The sequence below is a fragment of the Cebus imitator genome, unplaced genomic scaffold (genome assembly GCF_001604975.1).
Source record: "Cebus imitator isolate Cc_AM_T3 unplaced genomic scaffold, Cebus_imitator-1.0 Scaffold135, whole genome shotgun sequence".
In the NCBI taxonomy this organism is placed as follows: domain Eukaryota; kingdom Metazoa; phylum Chordata; class Mammalia; order Primates; family Cebidae; genus Cebus; species Cebus imitator.
The window spans coordinates 2,055,762-2,074,532 of record NW_016107450.1 but is presented as its reverse complement, the minus strand read 5'-3'; the positions used below and the strand labels follow the sequence as shown (position 1 = coordinate 2,074,532).

Sequence of the window (18,771 nt, the reverse complement as noted above, 5' to 3'; positions counted from 1 at the left end):
TCTGATCTTTTCTAATTATATATTTACTCAGAGGCCAAATATGTGAGGCCAACACATAAATGTGGCTATTTATTTTATGAGAACTACAAAATACATCTGTTATACAACAGAAATAATACTATTCAAGGGCTTACTGCAATATCATATTTAATCTTTATATAGACTCAATGACAGGCAAACATTTCCCTGATGGAATGTTATATAAAAGTCTTTATTGTAGGCCTCCTAACAGACAAGAATAGGCAAGAAACAAATAAAATTGGCTGAAGTTAATGTTTTGACTAAACTCTTCAGAACTGACTACAAAGTTAAGCTCAAGATAAAGCACTGTCTAAAACAATAGCTGTTTCCACTTTGTTTTGGGTAAAATTACTTTCTTATGAGATTACCTGTGTAAAAAATTAGTATATAGCAAAACTATAATAAAGTTTTCATGAGTTTCTATTTACCTCTTTACAGGCTTCTGTTTATCTGTAGCATGTTACATTTACAAAGGATTTTTTAATTTGTATTTATAGTTTCACAGTTATTTTCTTATAGATGAATTGTGCCCATGAAAAAAGCTTTCCATTTGCCATCCATAGTGGCAATGCAAGGTTATATGTGGAGATAAGGGAGGATCATGGGATAATATGTATTAGGAAGCAGCAAGATCTATTGTTTTACTCCTGAGCCTACATCTGGCCAGTTTCAAAGCTTATGCTTTTCAAAGGATGGATTTGGTAAATATTTAGTCTTTTTTGTTTTTTTATAAGACAAAGTCTCCCTCTGTCGCCAGGCTGGAGTGCAGTGGTATTATCTTGGCTCACTGCAACCTCTACCTCCTGGGTTCAAGTGATCCTGCCTCAGCCTCCTGAGTAGCTGGGACTACAGGCATGTACCACCATGCCCAACTAATTTTTGTATTTTCAGTAGAGACGAGGTTTCACCATGTCGGCCAGGATGGTCTCAATCTCTTGATCTTGTGATCCACCCACTTAACCTCCCAAAGTGCTAGATTACAGGTGTGAGCCATCAAGCCTGGCCAACATTTAGTCTTAAAAATGTCTTTTGGTTATATGGGATTTCTTCTTGTATCAAAATAGGACATGGTGACCTTAGGAAGATTATGATTTATCTGAGTTGGCAGGGAAGAAATAGAACTAAACCCAGAATTTAGATGAGCAACTTTATTTTGTATATGAGTCTCCAGAATGACCTAAAATATACCTGAGTTGTTGTTTGTTTGTTTAGAGATAGGGTCTCACTCTGTCACCCAGGCTGGAGTGCAGTGATACAGTTCCCTGTAACCATGATCTCCTGGGTGCAAATATCTTCCTGCCTTAGCATCTCAAGTAGCTAGGACTACAGGTGCATTTTTATTATTGTTATTATTTGCAGAGATGGCGTCTCAGTATGTTGTCCAGGCTGGGCTCCAACTCCTAGCTTCAAGCAATCTTTCCACCTTGGCCTCCCAAAGTGGTGGGACAATAGGTATGAGCCACTGTGTCTGGCCCTATACCTGAGTTTTAAAAGGAATTTTTGGACATAATACCTGAAAGGATTCCCTTAGGTTAGTCTGTACCGAAGTTATTACACACAAGTTGAAATTGCTTAGATTTAATATATTTAACAGAGACAAATGCCAGCTTTAATAGAAACCTTTAGGCTCCAGAAAGCTCTTAGGAGATACATAGAGGGATACCATTCACTCTTTTTTTTGGCAGAGTCTCACTCTATTGCTCAGGCTACAGTGCAGTGGCGCAACCTCCACCTCCCCCTCACAGGTTCAAGCGATTCTCGTGCCTCAGACTCCTGGGATTGCAGGAGCCCGCCACCATGCCCAGCTAATTTTTGTAGTTTCAGTAGAGGCGGGGTTTCACCATGTTGGCCAGGCTGGTCTCAAACTCCTGACCTCAAGTGATCCACCTACCTTGGCTTCCCAAAGTGCTGGGATTACAGGAGTGAGCCACCATGCCTGGCCTGCTTCCTTTTATAGAACTGGAGAATAAAATGTTTTCCTATACAGTGTCCTGGTACTTATGATAAATATCCAACATTTGATAGGAAACAGAATTTCACATAAAGCTGGTTTATTTGGGATTCTGCTTCTTGTTTTATAGTCCATATTACATTACAAAAAGTAAAATTCCAGAGCTTTCATCCACATAATTGAACTCTTAGAAATATGGTTAATTTATACCAATAGTGAACTATTTGAAAATATATTTAATTTTTATTTTATGTAATTGAAATCTGATTTAGGAATCATATATTTATATCTGAATCAAATTAGGAAACCATAATCTAGGATATTATAACTTTTTTAAAAGGAGCTCAGTGTTTGAATAAAAAAATGATCTTAAGATTTATCTTTGCTTCCTCTTGAAGGTATTTGCATCACAGACATTTTTGAAGATAATTGGGGAAGATTTAGAAGACATATAACTTACCTGTTACAGTTTTAGGCATTTGTTTCAAAAATATATAAAGAACTACTATATCTAATGATTTCATCATGGGATTACCATTAAGAAAAAGAATTTGAAACCTGTAAAAAGATTGATAGAACTATAATAGAATTTGTAAATATTGATTTAAAAATCATTTCTAATTAGTCCCTTTCAGAAGAAATATTGAAAGCTTTAAATTAAAAGATTTTTAATATGATTGTTTTGTTCCATTGTTTTGAGAAAAGGTGTTTGGATGGACTGGTGAACTAGGACCTGGAATTTACTGGTTAATTCCTTCCACAACTGGCTGTAGGCTAAGGAAAGAAGTAAAACCAGTAACAGATGAAGCCCAACTTGTATATAGAGATGAAACAGGGGAATTATTCCTTACAAAGGAATTTAGGTAAGTTTTGTTTATTAAGGTTAAAATTATAACGTCTAGACTGGATAGATATTAATAGCCTGTGTTACTCCCTTTCCTTTGGCCAGCCCCTACCCCATCCTCAGATTCTAATTCACCAATTCAACTCTTGTGATAACCTATATGAACTTGGAGGATGTTCTGCTAAGTTAAATAAGCCAGGCACAGAAAGATAAATACTGCATGATCTCACTTATATGTGGGAACTTTCTTTTTTTGGGGGGATGGAGTTTTGCTCTTGTTACCCAGGCTGGAGTGCAATGGCGCGATCTCGGCTCACCGCAGCCTCCGCCTCCTGGGTTCAGGCAATTCTCCTGCCTCAGCCTCCTGCGTAGCTGGGACTACAGGCACACACCACCATGCCCAGCTAATGTTTTGTATTTTTAGTAGAGACGGGGTTTCACCATGTTGACCAGGATGGTCTCGAGCTCTTGACCTTGTGATCCACCCACCTTGGCCTCCCAAAGTGCTGGGATTACAGGCTTGAGCCACCGCGCCCAGCTTTTCTTTTTTTTCAATAGAGACAAAAGTTTGCTCTGTTACCCAGGCTGGAGTACACTGACACGATCATAGCTCACTGAAGCCTCAGACTCCTGGGCTTAAGTGATCCTCCCACCTCAGCCTCCTGAGTAGCAGTACATGGGATTACAGGTGCTTGCCAGCATGCCTGGCTAACTTTTTTTATGAGATGGGAGTCTCCCTGTGTTCTCCAGACTGGTCTTAAACCCCTGGCCTCAAGCGCTTCAACCTCTCAAAGTGCTGGAATTATAAATTTGAGCCACCACACCCAGCCTAAAAAGTCAAACTCATAGAAACAGAGAGTAGAAGAGTATTTACAGCAGCTGGGAGTGGTGGGGGTGTTGGGGATATATGTTGGTAAAAGGATACAAAATTTCAGTTTGATAAGAGGAATAAGTTCAGGAGATCTATTGACAAAACGGTGATTGTAGTTATATATTGTATCCTTGAAAATTGCTAAGTGAATAGATATTAAATGTGCCCACTAGAAAAAAAGATAAGTACGTGAAATAATGGATATGTTGATTAGCTTGATTTAGTCATTCCACAATTACACATATATCAATAAATCACATTGCACACCATAAATCTATATATCAAAACATAACTCATTCTTTAGGCATCTGAAAATGTTCTTCCATTTGCAGATCTGGGATTGTCATTTACTTCTGGGTTCCACACATTTGGCAAGTCAACTTCAGTCAGACATCTACCAATTTCTCCCTATAGGTCTCCCTTCTCTAGAGGAAGAAGAAAGTAGATTGGGGAAAGGAAAAAAGAAGGAAGCTACTATTCATTGAGTTCTTACTATGTGTTGGGATACTATGGTTGCTTTACAAGCTTGTTTATCTCATGTAATACTGGACTGAGCCAAAACTGTATTTGGATACATTAATTTTATAGTTTACAGAAATTGTGTAACGCTATGATATTACTTCCATTTGAATGTTATCCTCATAGAACCCCTATTCAGTGTATTTGCCTTAGAGACAAGAAATAACTAGCTATTTTTATAATTTTAGGTCTACTTTATCAGATATATTTGAAGTGATTGATTTAGATGGAAATGGTCTTCTTAGCCTTGAAGAATATAATTTTTTTGAATTGAGAACAAGTGGTGAGAAATGTGATGAAGATGCTTGGGCTGTCTGCAGAGGTAAACACTTTTCTTTTTCTTAACAGATGTATAAAAATATATATAGCACCTTTTCATCCCTAAGAAATAAGAAGTCATACTTCTTCATGAAATATTATGGCATTTAGGACATTTTGAAAGTAGTAGCGTTATTTGTAGATCATAAAAACTTAAACATCTATTTTTCTTAAACTGATAGTTGGTATAATACTCAAGTTGAAAGAAAGTATGAATTACTTAATCATAATTTCAGTTTTCAGCCTCTGCTCTTTGGGGTTTAGAAGACAAAAAACTCATCCTTGCACTTGATAAAACTGGGCCTGAAGTGGTCAAGAGCCACAAACGATGACCAGGAGAGGGCAGCAAAAAGCCAATAAGCTAGAGTTTTACTTACAAATTAAGGTTTCCAGGAAGTTGTTTATATTATACACATTAGAAATTCTTCAGTGCTTTTTATATTTGAGTTTAATTTAAAAAATCCATCTATGGAAGTGTTGAAGCCAAAATGCCAAGATGGACAAAGAAAATCACTGAGAATGGAGCAAAGTCAATTATCACTTGGGAGAATTTTGGGAAGACATGCATGCATATTTAAGCTAAATACTGCAAGATCAGAGGGGAAAGCCAAAAGCCACAGCCAGCTATAGGTCATGGAGCAAGAGGTATGAGGAGACCAGAATGCAGTCAAGAGAGATTAACTCACATATGCTTTCACTGGAATAGTAATGTGTGGGTCTTAAAATGGCCTAAACTTGGCAAAGTCAGTGAGCCAGGTTGGGAGTCTGTTTACCTAAACAGCAGTAGGGTAGAAGTATAATATTTATGTAAAGGAATCATTTAGTATTTCTCCTTTTAGCTGAAAGTTAATGTAATCAACAACAATAAATGTATATTGATTTGTAATATTAAATTTTGATTAATAAGATTCATATACATAATAGAGTATTATCTATAGGAAGATGCAATTATCTTGTAACTTTAATGATATAATCTTTTAATTGGCATTAGAGCACATTCCATAAGAGTGAATTTATGGTTTTCTGATGGTAAAGTTGGTGGTAAGCAAAATTCTAATTCAAAAATTTAATTAAATTGGCAGAGTTGATGGTTAACATTTTTTGAGAGCTTACTATCTACCATGTACCAGCTGCTGATCTATGCACGTCTACACACCAACTCTATGAAGTAGTACTTTATTATTCTCATTTTATAAATCAGGAAATAGGATTAGAGGTTAAGTAACTTGACCAAGGCTTCACAGCAAGAAAGTTTCACAGATAGTCAGGGTCCAGAACTTTGAACTCCATGCTATCAAAAAGTATCCAAGATTTATTGACTTGAAAAATTATTTGGATGAATGTCTACTTCACCAACATTAATAATACTGCAAAGAAATGAGAGCTTTTAAGGTTTTAATGTTTCCCCTGAATAACAAGAAAATGTACTGTTTATCTGTAAGATTATTTTAATAAACTTTTTTTATTCTTAAAGATGCTTTTATTTTGTTTATTAACAGACTTTATTTTTAGAGCAATTTTTAGGTTTACGGAAAAACATAGACTGGGCGCTGTGGCTCATGCCTATAATCCTAGCACTCTGGAAGGCTAAAACAAGATGATTGCTTGAGGCCAGGAGTTCAAGACCAGCCTGGCCAACATGGTGAAACCCCATCTGTACTAAAAATACAAAAATTATCCAAGTGTGGTGGCAGGTACCTGTAATCCCAGCTACTCGGGAAGCTGAGGTAGGAGAATTGCTTGAGCCTGGGAGATGGAGGTTGCAGTCAGCTGAGATCGTGCCACTGAACTCCAGCCTGGGTGACAGAGTGAGACTCCATCTCAAAAAAAAAAAAAAATCTTCCATATGTCCTTCCTCACCCACAAGTTTTCCCTATTATTAACATCTTGCATTTGTATGGTACCTTTGCTACAATTGATGAGTGAATATTGATACATAATCATTAGCTGAAGTTCATAGTTTACATTAGGTTCACTCTTTTTGTTTGTTTGTTTGAGATAGAGTCTCTCTCTGTCACCTAGTATGGAGTGCAGTGGCGTGATCTCGACTCACTTCAACCTCTGCCTCCAGGCTCAAGCGATCCTCTCACCTCAGACTTCTGAGTAGCTAAGACTACAGGTGTGTGCCACCAAGACCGACTAATTTTTGTATTTTTTTGTTGAGACAGATTTCACCATGTTGCCCAGGCTGGTCTCAAACCCCTGAAGGATTCAGTCTTCTCTTGTACAGTTCTATGGGTTTTGACAAATATATAATGTCATGTATCCACAATTACAATATCATGTACAATAATTCACTGCCCTAAACATCCCTGTGCACCATTTATTCATGTACCTGTTCATCCCCCAGACCCCTGGCAACCACTATCTATAATTTTGCCTTTTCCAGAGTGTTATACAGGTGGAATAAGACAGTATGTAGCTTTTCAGCCTGGCTTCTTTCACCAAGCAATTTATATTTAAGATTCCTCCATGTCTTCCTGTGGTTTAATAGCTCATTTCTCTTTATTGTTGAATAATGTTCTATTGTATGGATGTACCACAGTTTGTTTATGCATTTACCTATTGAAGAACATTTTGGTAGCTTCCAGTTTCTGACAGTTATGAGTACAGCTGCTGTAAACACTTGTGTGCATGTTTTTGTGTAGACTTAAGTTTTCTATTCATTTCAGTTGAATAATTACTGAATTCTATGGTGAAACTATGTTTAGCTTTGAAAGATCCATCAAACTGTCTTCCTAAGTGACTGTTTCATTTTGTATTCCCACCATCAATAAATGAGAATTCCTGTTATACCACCTTCTCATCACCATGTGGCATTATCAGTTCTATGGATTTTAGCCATTCTAATAAGTGTTCAGTGGTATCTCATTGTTGTTTTAATTTGTAATTCCCTAATGACATATGTTATTGAGTATCTTTTTATATACTTATTTGCTGTCTGTATATCTTCTTTGGCGACGTGTCTGTTTAGATCTTTTGTCCATTTTTTAACTTGGAATTTTTTTATTGTTGAGTTTTAAAAGTTCTTTATATATTTTAAATATAAGTCCTTAATGGATGTATATTTTGCAAATACTTTTCCCCAACGTATGACGTGTCTTTTCATTCTCCTAATGGTGTCTTTCACAGAGCAGAAGTTTAAAATTCTTTTTTTTTTTTTTTTTTGAGACAGTCTCACTGTGTCACTCATGCTGGAGTGAAGTGTTGCCATCTCAGCGCACTGCAACCTCCACTTTCCAGGTTCAAATGATTCTCGTGCCTCAGCCTCTCTTGTAGCCGGGACTACAGACATGCACTACGATGCCCAATGACTTTTTGTATTTTTAGTAGAGATGGGGTTTCGCCATGTTGCCCAGGCTGGTCTCAAACTCCTGGCCTCAAGTGATCCACCCACCTCGGCCTCCCAAAATGCTTCAATTAACAGGTGTGAGCCACTGTTCCCAGCCTAGAAGTTTTTAATTTTAATGAAGCACCATTTACAAATTTTTTTATTTCATAGGCCATGCTTTTGGCTTATATGCTTTTATTTTGTCTAATACCCCATCACCAACCTAAGTTGCCTAGATTTTCTCCTATATTTTTTTCTCCTATATTTTTTAGGAATATTATAGTTACATGTTTTACATTTGGGTTTGTAACCCATTTTGAGTTAATTTTTGTGACAGATGTAAGGTCTGTACCTAGGTTTGTTTTTTTGTTGTTATTGATGGTGGTGTTTTTGTTGTTTTTGCGTGTGGATGTCTAGGTGTTTCAGCATCATTATTGGAAAAGAGTATCCTTTCTCCATTGAATTGCCTTTGCTCCTTTGTCAAGTATCAGTTAAATATATTTGTGTCGGTCTAATTCTGGACTCCCTATTCTGTTCTGATCTATTTGCCATTCTTTCACCATTACCACACTATCTTGATTACTGTAGCTTTATAGTAAGTCTTGAAGTCAAATGTTAATAAATTTTTTAAAAATTAATGAGGATTGAGATTTTTAAGTTTTAAAAGTAGATTAACATGTTCTCACTCCTAAATGGATGTTGAACAATGAGAACACATAGACAAAGGGAGGGGAACACACACCAGGGCCTGTTGGGGGTGGGGGGACTAAGGGAGGGATAGCAGGGGGTGGGGAGATTGGGGAGGGATAACATTAGGAGAAATACCTAATATAGATGACAGGGGGATGGATGCAGCAAACCACCATAGCATGTGTATACCTATGTAACAATCCTGCACGATCTGCACATGTACCTCAGAACTTAAAGTGTAAAAAAAAAAAGTAAATTAGTTGTTGGTAGTCTGTATGCTATAGTATCTGTATATGTTTTTAAATGTATTTGTATTATATATCAAATAATTTTTTCATCTTGCTTTCCTACATAGTAGCTCTAACTTCCATTTTTGTGGCTACCGTTTCTCTTCATGATTGAATTTAATCTTCATTTATTTTTTTCCTTTGAAAAAGTTATGAATAACTTTCAACTCTAAACATTTTAAGCTATTAATTAGTCAACCAGTTTTAGGCAGTTATGTCTCTGCTGCTTTTCTTACAATAATGCATACAAAAGTGATGCTATCTCAAATAGAGTACCTATTTACCTTGGGTATATTATAGATGTGAGTTGGAAAATAAGATCTTTCCTGTTGTAGGAGAGCTAACAAAATATCCATAATAAATGACTACTTATTATCTATGTTAGAGACAAATTCAGGAATTATGTATGTCTAGAAACTTCTAGGTAAATTTAGTTTTGCTCATAAATAGTGTTAAAATGGGCATACTTAGACTTACCTGGGAAAATGTAGTTGATTCATGGATTCCAGAGTGCTTCCCACTATCTGTCAGTCTTTCAAGGCTTGGGGACAATTTAGTTAAAATTAGAGGAATTAGGCATATAGTCTCCTTAAATATGGCACTATTCACATCTTTCTTTCTGAAACGCTAGTAGTTTGGGGGGTATTGTATCAAATTTATCCAGTTTCTGCTGGCTTTAAGTGGCAAATACATATGAAGCATTTTAAGTCTTTGAAATATATAGCAATGTATGCCCTAAATAAGCAGTTAGATTAGAATTTGCCCGGAAATATCATAATTTCCTCAAATTTTAGAATATATTTGCCCTATTTGTAACTTCAGGATTTATTGAAAAATGAAATTGTGTGCTATGATGTAAGCTGAGTTATGGGAAATTAGAAGGATAGCTCTCAAGAATGTTTTGAGTCATTTTTATTCCACTTTTAGATTGCTCATAGATTCATAGGCCTCTTTTAAAATAAATGTCTATGCATAATAATATATCATAGACATTTTATTAAAGGTATGAACTTTTAAATTATGTAAGAAAAAACTTTTGGTTGTTTAAACAGAGAATTTTGATACAAAGAAGAATGAACTAACAAGACAAGGATTTATGGATTTGAATCTAATGGAAGCCAATGATCGAGAAGGAGATCCTTGTGACCTTTGGGTAACTCTACATTCTATGGGCTACAATAAAGCTCTGGAGTTGACAGAGGTAAAGTATTCTTAAAGTTTTGCCAATGAGTTTAGTGTACATAATATTTTACTTTATGAACATTTTCTTGACATGTAACTTTCAAATTGGACACCCAAATCTTTAAACTTTAGTACATCAATGAATCCTGGGTGCAACATGTTTCTGTTAGTTTATATAAGTTCTTGTTCTCACCTGAAATTTAGTTACTGCCAACATTAAAATAATTTAGAGACCAAAGAGTTTAAGCATATAATATGCAAGAAAAAAATTGGTATTTAAAAAAATCATAATTGGAAAAGGCAATTTGAGTTACTAAAGTCTCATTTATACAGGGAAACTCTTTATCTTAACAATTTAAAGGCTCCGTTAGAATAAGGAGAATGTGTCTGGATTTCTGATGTTTTTATAAAGGGTACTTTTGGGGTTAATATTTGTAAAACACTTGGAACAGTGGCTGGCTCATACAAAGCACTGTGTATGTATCAGCTATCATAATTATTATTATTATTAACATAGGACTCGTAATAAACCAGAGGGGTAATAAAAATTTGAAAATTAGGCCTTATTTCTTAAATTCTGTATTTCTTTCTCTTTTTTCTTTTTCTTTTTTTTTTTTTTCAGACAAGGTCTTAATCTATCACCAGGGCTGGAGTGCAGTGCAGTGGCACAATCATAGCTCACTGCAGCCTTGACCTCCTGGGCTCAAGTGAGCCTCCTGCCTCAGCCTCTTGAGTATCTAGGACTAGATGCCCCCACACCCAGCTAATTTTTCAACTTTTTTCTTTTTTTTGTAGAGATGGGGGTCTCACTGTTTAACCCAGGCTAATTTCTATATTTCTATGTCAGATTTAAAATATAGAATTTAAGAGTTTCAGTTTCAGGCCACGAGTTAGATAACAATACAGTTGTTTATACTCTTAAAATTAAAAATAGTGTTTGTCCTTTTTCTATATTTGAATCAACTTAAGACAGCAACACTAATGTTGACAAATTTTGTTTTAGATACATTTAGACTTTGATTTAATTCCTAGTTTTAACATCATTCAAAACCTTCATTAACCTGTTTTCTGAGAGGTTCTCTATTGTTTCCCCATTTTTAGAAATAGGAGGTAAATAGTTACAGTAATTATTTATATTCTACTTTAGCCTAACATTCAGTGACTGCCACATTTTAATCATGTGTAAAATTAGCATCTAATATATATGAACACTATTGATTCTGCTATACATGTTGTTGCTTAATAGTGAAATTAGTTAAGAGCAATTTAAGACTTTTTCCTGCAGTTACTGATGTCATTTACATTTGAAACTATAAGCAAGAACAATTTCTGAGCTAACATTTAATTTAAATTTTATTTATTTATTAAATAGGTAATATATTTGCATCATTTAAATTCAAAAGGTAAAAAAATATATTGGAAAGTATCAATAGATGATGAGATTGCCACTCAGTAACTGAAATAAAAAGACAAAGCTGAATTGATTGCTTACTATAAAGGAGAGTTATGCTGGTCAGGCACAGTCTCTCCACTAAGAGCAGAATGCTCATTTATATAGGGTTTGGGGAAGGCATGGAGTTCAGGGAATGCCTGGCTTTTAGAGGCATGAATGAGTTAATAGTAGGTGGGGAAGCATGGTTACTTGAATGAGACTGTTGATTCGTTGGCACTTAGCAGTGTATTTACTGATGTGAATCCATCTCTGATTGCCTGACTTTCAAAAGTGAGGAGCTGACACTGGTTGCCTAACATAAGTATGTTCATTGAAGTGGAGCTGTGCCTGATCAGTTTAACAGATTTAAAACCTTTTTTCTTATCAAATTTCTTTATTGTTTCTTTTTTACTCATTTATTTTTCTTATTAAATTTTCCAATTTAGGTTGAATTACAGATTATACATTCCCTGTATCAGCCTGTGAAGATTGTCTGTCAAAGAGCAACATAACTTCTTTATTGCTCTTGCTGAAAGGGCATTGCCACTATATCACTGTAACTGAATAGTTGCTCTTTTACTGAATTTAATAAGCAAAACTTGTGTGTTTAGCTTTCCCTTTTTTTCTTTTCTGTTTTCTTTTTTAAAATACAATTTCATGATATTTCTTTCTAGATTCAGAACTGGGAAAATTTACTTTCTTTTTTAAAGTACTATGTAACTTTTTATTTTACTTTTGTATGGGTTAACAGGTAGTTGAGAGCTAAATATTGTGCTAAACTTAAGTAGCATCCCATAATCTAGATTTTACTATTACATTCTTCCCTATCTTCCTTACCACATATGTTGTTAATAGTTTTACAATGAATAATTTACAGTTAATAGTTTTCTGCTTGTTGTTTGCTTCCTCTATTAAGTTAGTAGGATAAAGAAAATAAAGAAATACAAGATCAAGCCCATGAAAAGAAAAAATAATAAAACTATAGGGCAACCCTTTAGGATGTGATAAGATTTTAATTTAAAAATTTTAGAATGTACAAAAATCACTAGCATTCCTATACACCAACAATAGTCAAGCCAAGAGCCAAATCATGAAAGAGCTCCCATTCACAATTGCCACAAAAAGAATAAAATACCTAGGAGTACAATGAATAAGGGAGGCCAGCAATCTCTACAAGGAGAACTACAAACTACTGCTCAAAGAAATCAGAGATGACACACACAAATGGAAAAACATTCAATGTTCATGGATAGGAAGAATCAATATCATTAAAATGGACATACTGCCCAAAGCAGTTTATAGATTCAATGACATTCCCACTGAACTACCATTGACATTCTTTACAGAACTAGAAAAAAACTATTTTAAAATTCATATGGAACCAAAAAAGAGCCTGAATAGCCAAAACATTCCTAAGCAAAAAAAAAAAAAAAAAAAAAAAAGCTGGAGGCATCATGCTACCTGATTTCAAACTATGTATACTACGGGGCTACAGTAACTAAAACAGCATGGTACTGGTAGAAGAACAAACATATAGACCAATGGAACAGAATAGAGAACTCAGAAATAAGACTACACACCTACACCTGTTTGATCTTTGATAAACCTGACAAAAACAAACAATGGGGAAGGGATTCTCTGCTTAATAAATGATGCTGAGGTAACTGGCTAGCCATATGCAGAAGATTCAAAGTGGGCCCCTTCCTTACACCATATACAAAAAGTAACTCAAGATGGATTAAAGACTGAAATGTAAAACCCAAAAGTATAAAAACCCTTGGAGACAACCTAGGCAGTACCATTCAGGACATAGGCATGGGGAAAGATTTCATGATGAAGATGCCAAAAGCAATTTCAACAAAAGCAAAAATTGACAAATAGGATGTAATTAAATTAAAGAGCTTCTGTGCAGCAAAAGAAACTATCAACAGAGTAAACAGACAGCCTACAGAATGGGAGAAAATTTTTGCAAACTATGCATCTGACAAAGGTCTAATATCCAACATCTATAGGGAACTTAAACAAATTTACAAGAAAAAATTCTATTAAAAAGTGGTCAAATGAACAGACACTTTTCATGCAACCAACAATCATATGAAAAAAATTTGACATCACTGATAATTAGAGAAATGCAAATCAAAACCGTAATGAAATACCATCTCACAACAGTCAGAATGGCTATTATTAAAAAGTCAAAAAATAAAAGATGCTGGTGAGATTGTGGAGAAAAAGGAATGCTTATACACTGATAGTGGGAGAGTACGTGAGTCAACCATTGTGGAAGCCAGTGTGGTGATTCCTCAAAGACCTAAAGACAAATACCATTTGACCCAGCAATCCTATTACAGGGTATACACCTAAAGGAATGTAAATCATTTTATAAAGACACATATACATGTATGTTCATTGCAGCATTATTCACAATAGCAAAGACATGGAATCAACCTAAATGCCCGTCAGTGGAAAACTGGATAAAGGAAATGTAGTAAATATATACCATGTGATACATGCAGCCATAAAAAAGAACGAGGTCATGTCCTTTGCAGGGACATGGATGGAGCTGGAAGCCATTATCCTCAGCAAAGTAATGCAGGAACAGTAAACTAAATGCCCCCATTCTCATTTATAAGTGGCAGCTAAATGATGAGAACACATGGACACATAGAGGGGAACAACACACACTGGGGCCTATCAGAGGGTGGAGAGTGGGAAGAGGGAGAGGATCAGGAAAAATAACAAATGGGTACTAGGCTTCATACCTGGGTGATGAAATAGTCTGTACAACAAACCCCTATGACACATGTTTACCTATGTAACAAATCTGCATGTACCCCTGAATTTAAAAGTGTTAAAAAAAAGAAAAAAATTAGAGAATGTGTTTTAACATGGACCTTTTAAGATGTTTTACTTTCAGTGAATATTCAAATATTGATCCTCTTTGGTTGAATCAAACTGATAGCCATGACTTTAAAAATGGCAGAATATTACCAGAATCTACTCAATACTGAACAAATAAATTAAACCTTTAAAAATGCCACACTCAATATTATAATTATTATAAATAATCTTTTAAAAAATTTACAAAGGTGACGTGTATGAAAAATAAACCCAGGTCTTCTATTTTTTAGTTCAATGATTTTTTTCTTTTTTTTCTCATAAAAGGGTAAATTTATTATTGCCAAAGGTTGAAGTTATTAAAATATTTTAAAACAAAAATTTTTATGTTCTACTAAAATTAACTTTAGACTTCTTTCTTTTATTTCCTTAAAAGATGACCACCAATTTGTGAATTTATTCAGTTATTCAGCAAATACTTATTGAATACCTACTATGTGATAACTGCAGGAAGAAGGCACTGAAGATACAAAGATGAATAAAATAGTCAAAGTTCTTGCCCTTATAAAATTTATATTTCATGAAGGAGAATGATTAATTAAATGAATAATTAATTAAAATTATTTTGGCCAGGCACAGTGGCTCACGCCTGTAATCCCAGCGCTTTGGGAGGCCGAGGCAGGTGGATCACCTGAGGTCAGGAGTTTGAGACAGCCTGGTCAACATGGTGAAACCCCATCTCTACTAAAAATAGAAAAATTAGCCAGATGTGATGCTGGGTGTCTGTAATACCAGCTATTTGGGAGGCTGAGGCAGGAGAATCACTTGAACTCAGGAGGCAGAGGTTGTAGTGAGCTGAGATTGTGCCGCTGCACTCTAGCCTGTGTGATAAGAGCAAAACTCCGTCTCCAAAAAAAATTTTTTTTAAATTATTTTAAAGGTATTTTGAAACAACTCAAAGGCTGATGTAGAGAACAGAGAACAGTGGAGAAATGAGGGAGATTGAGGGACCAGAGCAGATCCCGCTGCAGAGGTGGCACTTAAGCTTTACCCTGAAGCGGGAGGACAAGGTACCCATGTGAAAATATATGAGGATAATCTTCCAAGTGGAGAGAACACCATGTATGAAGGACTTCATTTGCTCTAGGATCTGAAAGATCAGGATAGCTGAAGCGTAGAGACACAGGAGACCAGGTTGGATGGAAAGGCAAAGGATCTTTTACCCCACTGGCTCTTTTTTTTTTTTTTTTCCTACCACATTGTAGGCTGTGGTAAAAAGACTAAGGTAGATATTAGAAAAATTTCATTCCAAATGCAGAAAATATTTTCAGATCTCGTATTTTAAAGGTGTTTTTAGACTAAACATTTAGTCAGTGCTCTGTGCCCATGCAGTAAGCTTGGATTGTGAATGTAATAATTTCTTTAGAATGTTTTGATGAATTCTTTCAGTAGCCCTCATGTTAGAAAAGAAAATTAGATAACATGTTATTTGTTAGCATTGAACCAATGAAGAGATGTTATTGTGGCTTAAAGGAGGTAGTGTATTACTGATTTGCTGGAGATTATTATTTTCTTTTATTTTCTATTAACATTATCAGTTAATATGCTACTAAAAAGTCAGGATTACATGCTTGCTTATTACTCAATTCATAGCACTAAAATTTTCTTCTTAAAGTATATTGGAAGGTCAAGATAGAAGGTATAATGTATCTTATGTGGCAAACACATTAATAAACAATTTATTTAAAATTCTATCAAAAGGCTAAAACAAGATTTGTTTTTTCTCCTTATCAGGCATGTCCATTTGTCATTGATATCTATGCAGAAAAATGTAAGCCAAAAATTAAAGCTGTCCATATGGAGGCATGTAGTGGACAACTTGAGAAGGCCATTTGTAAATCTCTTCTTAGCAAGGGTGATGCCAAAGTAATGGATGGCTATGAAAATATCATCGTGCATACTTACAATTGTGACACCTGGATAACATCAGTTGTTGAAAACAAGGTACCAAGTATGAGGTGGTTCTCCTTACTTTGCTACAAAGTTTACCAATATATTTCATCTTATTCCTTACTCTATTCTTATGTGGTAATTAGGTATCCCATCACATTAATAATGTTTATAATGCATAATTATTTTTTCTCCTCAGGTTTCTAACTCAAATTGGGTGTGATAATTTTTATATGATTTTTAAAGATTTGCGATTTTTTTCTCTTAAAATATTAGGAAAATTAAGCATTTTGATATTAATAAAAATAGAGTACAATCTGGGTACAGTGTATTTTATTTACTTTGTTTCTGAAAGTTGTTACATATATATAGCTTTTAATAATAGCTATCATGTTTTAATGAGATATTATAAACAAGGAAAAAAATTCAACCCAGATTTTTACAGCAACATTGCAGAGATCCTATAGATTATCATTATTTTATCTAACTAACTATATTCTACTGTCCAAGACCTACTTTCATCAACCTGATTATTTCTACCTTTGGCTCTCTTGCCTGCTATTAATACTATTGATATTACAGGTCAAGAGAATATAAGCATAAATTCTTAGAAATATCCAGTTCTCTAGAAATTATAAATTTTTATAAAACTTTATATAAGATGGCTGGCTGCTTAGTACTGTTGACTTATTTCTTTTACTTCCTAGGTGAGACATATTATTTTTATGCCTGCTATACATTTCTTAAAATGCTTAAGATTTGGCAGTGTTTTTAGTCAGTCTGAGAGTATATTATGTAACTAACTCTTTTAGTTACAATAGGAGCCTCCAGAAAGTGTAAAACGTGATCCCTGAGTTCAAGGAATTTATGGGCTACAATTAGAAAGACAAAATTAATACTCTTGAAAGACATCAGAGAATAATTAAATGTTACATAATGTAGTACTGTTTCTGTGTGTGATAAGGGTTTTATTCTGTTTCTTTTGTAGTTATTGTTAATTTGGACCATAGAAGTTGGGGAAGGATTTATATGAGGGGGAAGGGAGCTGTGGTATCGAGCGTTGAAGGATGACTAAGATTTAGATATGCAAACAGACAGTCTTTAGAAGCAGGGGAAATAGTGTAAGGAGAAACATGGGGAAGGATATATATATATAGTGTATAAAGGAAAGAGTAAGAATATCTGCTTTGCAGAAGCAGACAGCTTTATTTGGAGGAAGATTAGGAAGGTAAACAACATACAGAATGGATCCAATTTATATATGTTATCTTGAAAACAAGGTAGCAGAGTTTAGGCTTGATTAAGCTTGGGTCCCCACCTAGTAGACTGCAGTTTTCAAAGGGACCAATCATGCCCCGGAGGGTGATTCCTAAGATCCATCATGTTTCCCTTTCTTCCCTCTGTTTTGCTAGGGTTAAAAAGGTGGAAGGGAGTCACTACTTTACCCCAATCCCTCTGCAATCACCTGTTATTTCCCAATTCTCTGCCTCCTTTTTCCTCAAGGAAAATTCAACTCTTCACCAAAATGTAAGGATAATGCTAACATTTTAGAACTTATCTTGTGCCAAGCACTTATATATATTAGAGCATTTATTTCTCAAAACAACGCCATGAGATAAGTGCTATTCCCATTTTATAGACAGGAAACTGAAGCACAGAGAAGTTAAATAACTTGCAATTGATTACACAGCTAAGTAGTAGAAGATTTGAGAAATAAATTCAGGTAGCCTTACATTACACTACTCCCTTTGTAGTCATTAGGGTGTGATCACAGATTCTTAGTAGGGGAATATTTTGACTCCTGCATTTTTCCCATGTTTCAGTGTTCTGCTTTCCCTTGCTTCCTATCCATCCTAGAGGCCGTTGTCTATTATGTCAGTTGTCACTTCTTCCATAAAGTCTTCCTTGAAACCCCAGTCCGAGCTAACGTTCATCTTCTGTGTTTCTGTAGATCCCTGTAAATACCACTATTACAAGACTCAGCAAAGTGTTTTGTAATTGTCATTTGTCTGTCTCCCCTAGAGTGTGAGCTAGGAGTCAGTAATTATATCTCTTATCTCAGTGCACCTAGACCTTAAAACAATTCCCGATACACAGTTGATACTAGATAAATATATTTATTTATATATTGTGAATGAAGGAGTAAAAAGATGTTTTAGACATATTAGTTGGAAGGTAGTATTAAAATGAATGGAAGTAGAAAAAACTAGAGATAGCAACAAAAGAAATAAACTATTGCTATCATAAGTCAAGGATGAAATAATGTGACCCTGGTATCCATAATACCCTGGGAATGAAGATTAAAAGGTAGGTAAATTTGGGCTGGGCACGGTGGCTCACGCCTGTAATCCCAGCACTTTGGGAGGCCGAGGCAGGTGGATCACAAGGTCAAGAGATAGAGACCATCCTGGTCAACATGGTGAAACCCCGTCTCTAATAAAAATACAAAACATTAGCTGGGCATGGTGGCGCGTGCCTGTAATCCCAGCTACTCAGGAGGCTGAGGCAGGAAGATTGCCTGAACCCAGGAGGCGGAGGCT

General features: G+C 35.2%; 1 protein-coding gene across 4 annotated transcripts in view; it reads left to right on the top strand.

Moving 5' to 3' along the window:
• EFCAB7 (EF-hand calcium binding domain 7) overlaps positions 1–18,771 on the top strand; it is a 48,604-nt gene that overhangs the window by 28,153 nt on the left and 1,680 nt on the right. For all 4 annotated transcript variants that reach the window (XM_017541546.2, XM_037743112.1, XM_037743114.1 and 1 more), the window contains 4 exons: positions 2,678–2,835; positions 4,395–4,528; positions 9,885–10,033; positions 16,076–16,285. In XM_017541546.2, the coding sequence (XP_017397035.1) occupies positions 2,678–2,835; positions 4,395–4,528; positions 9,885–10,033; positions 16,076–16,285 (651 nt within the window). The remainder of the gene's footprint in view (positions 1–2,677; positions 2,836–4,394; positions 4,529–9,884; positions 10,034–16,075; positions 16,286–18,771) is intronic.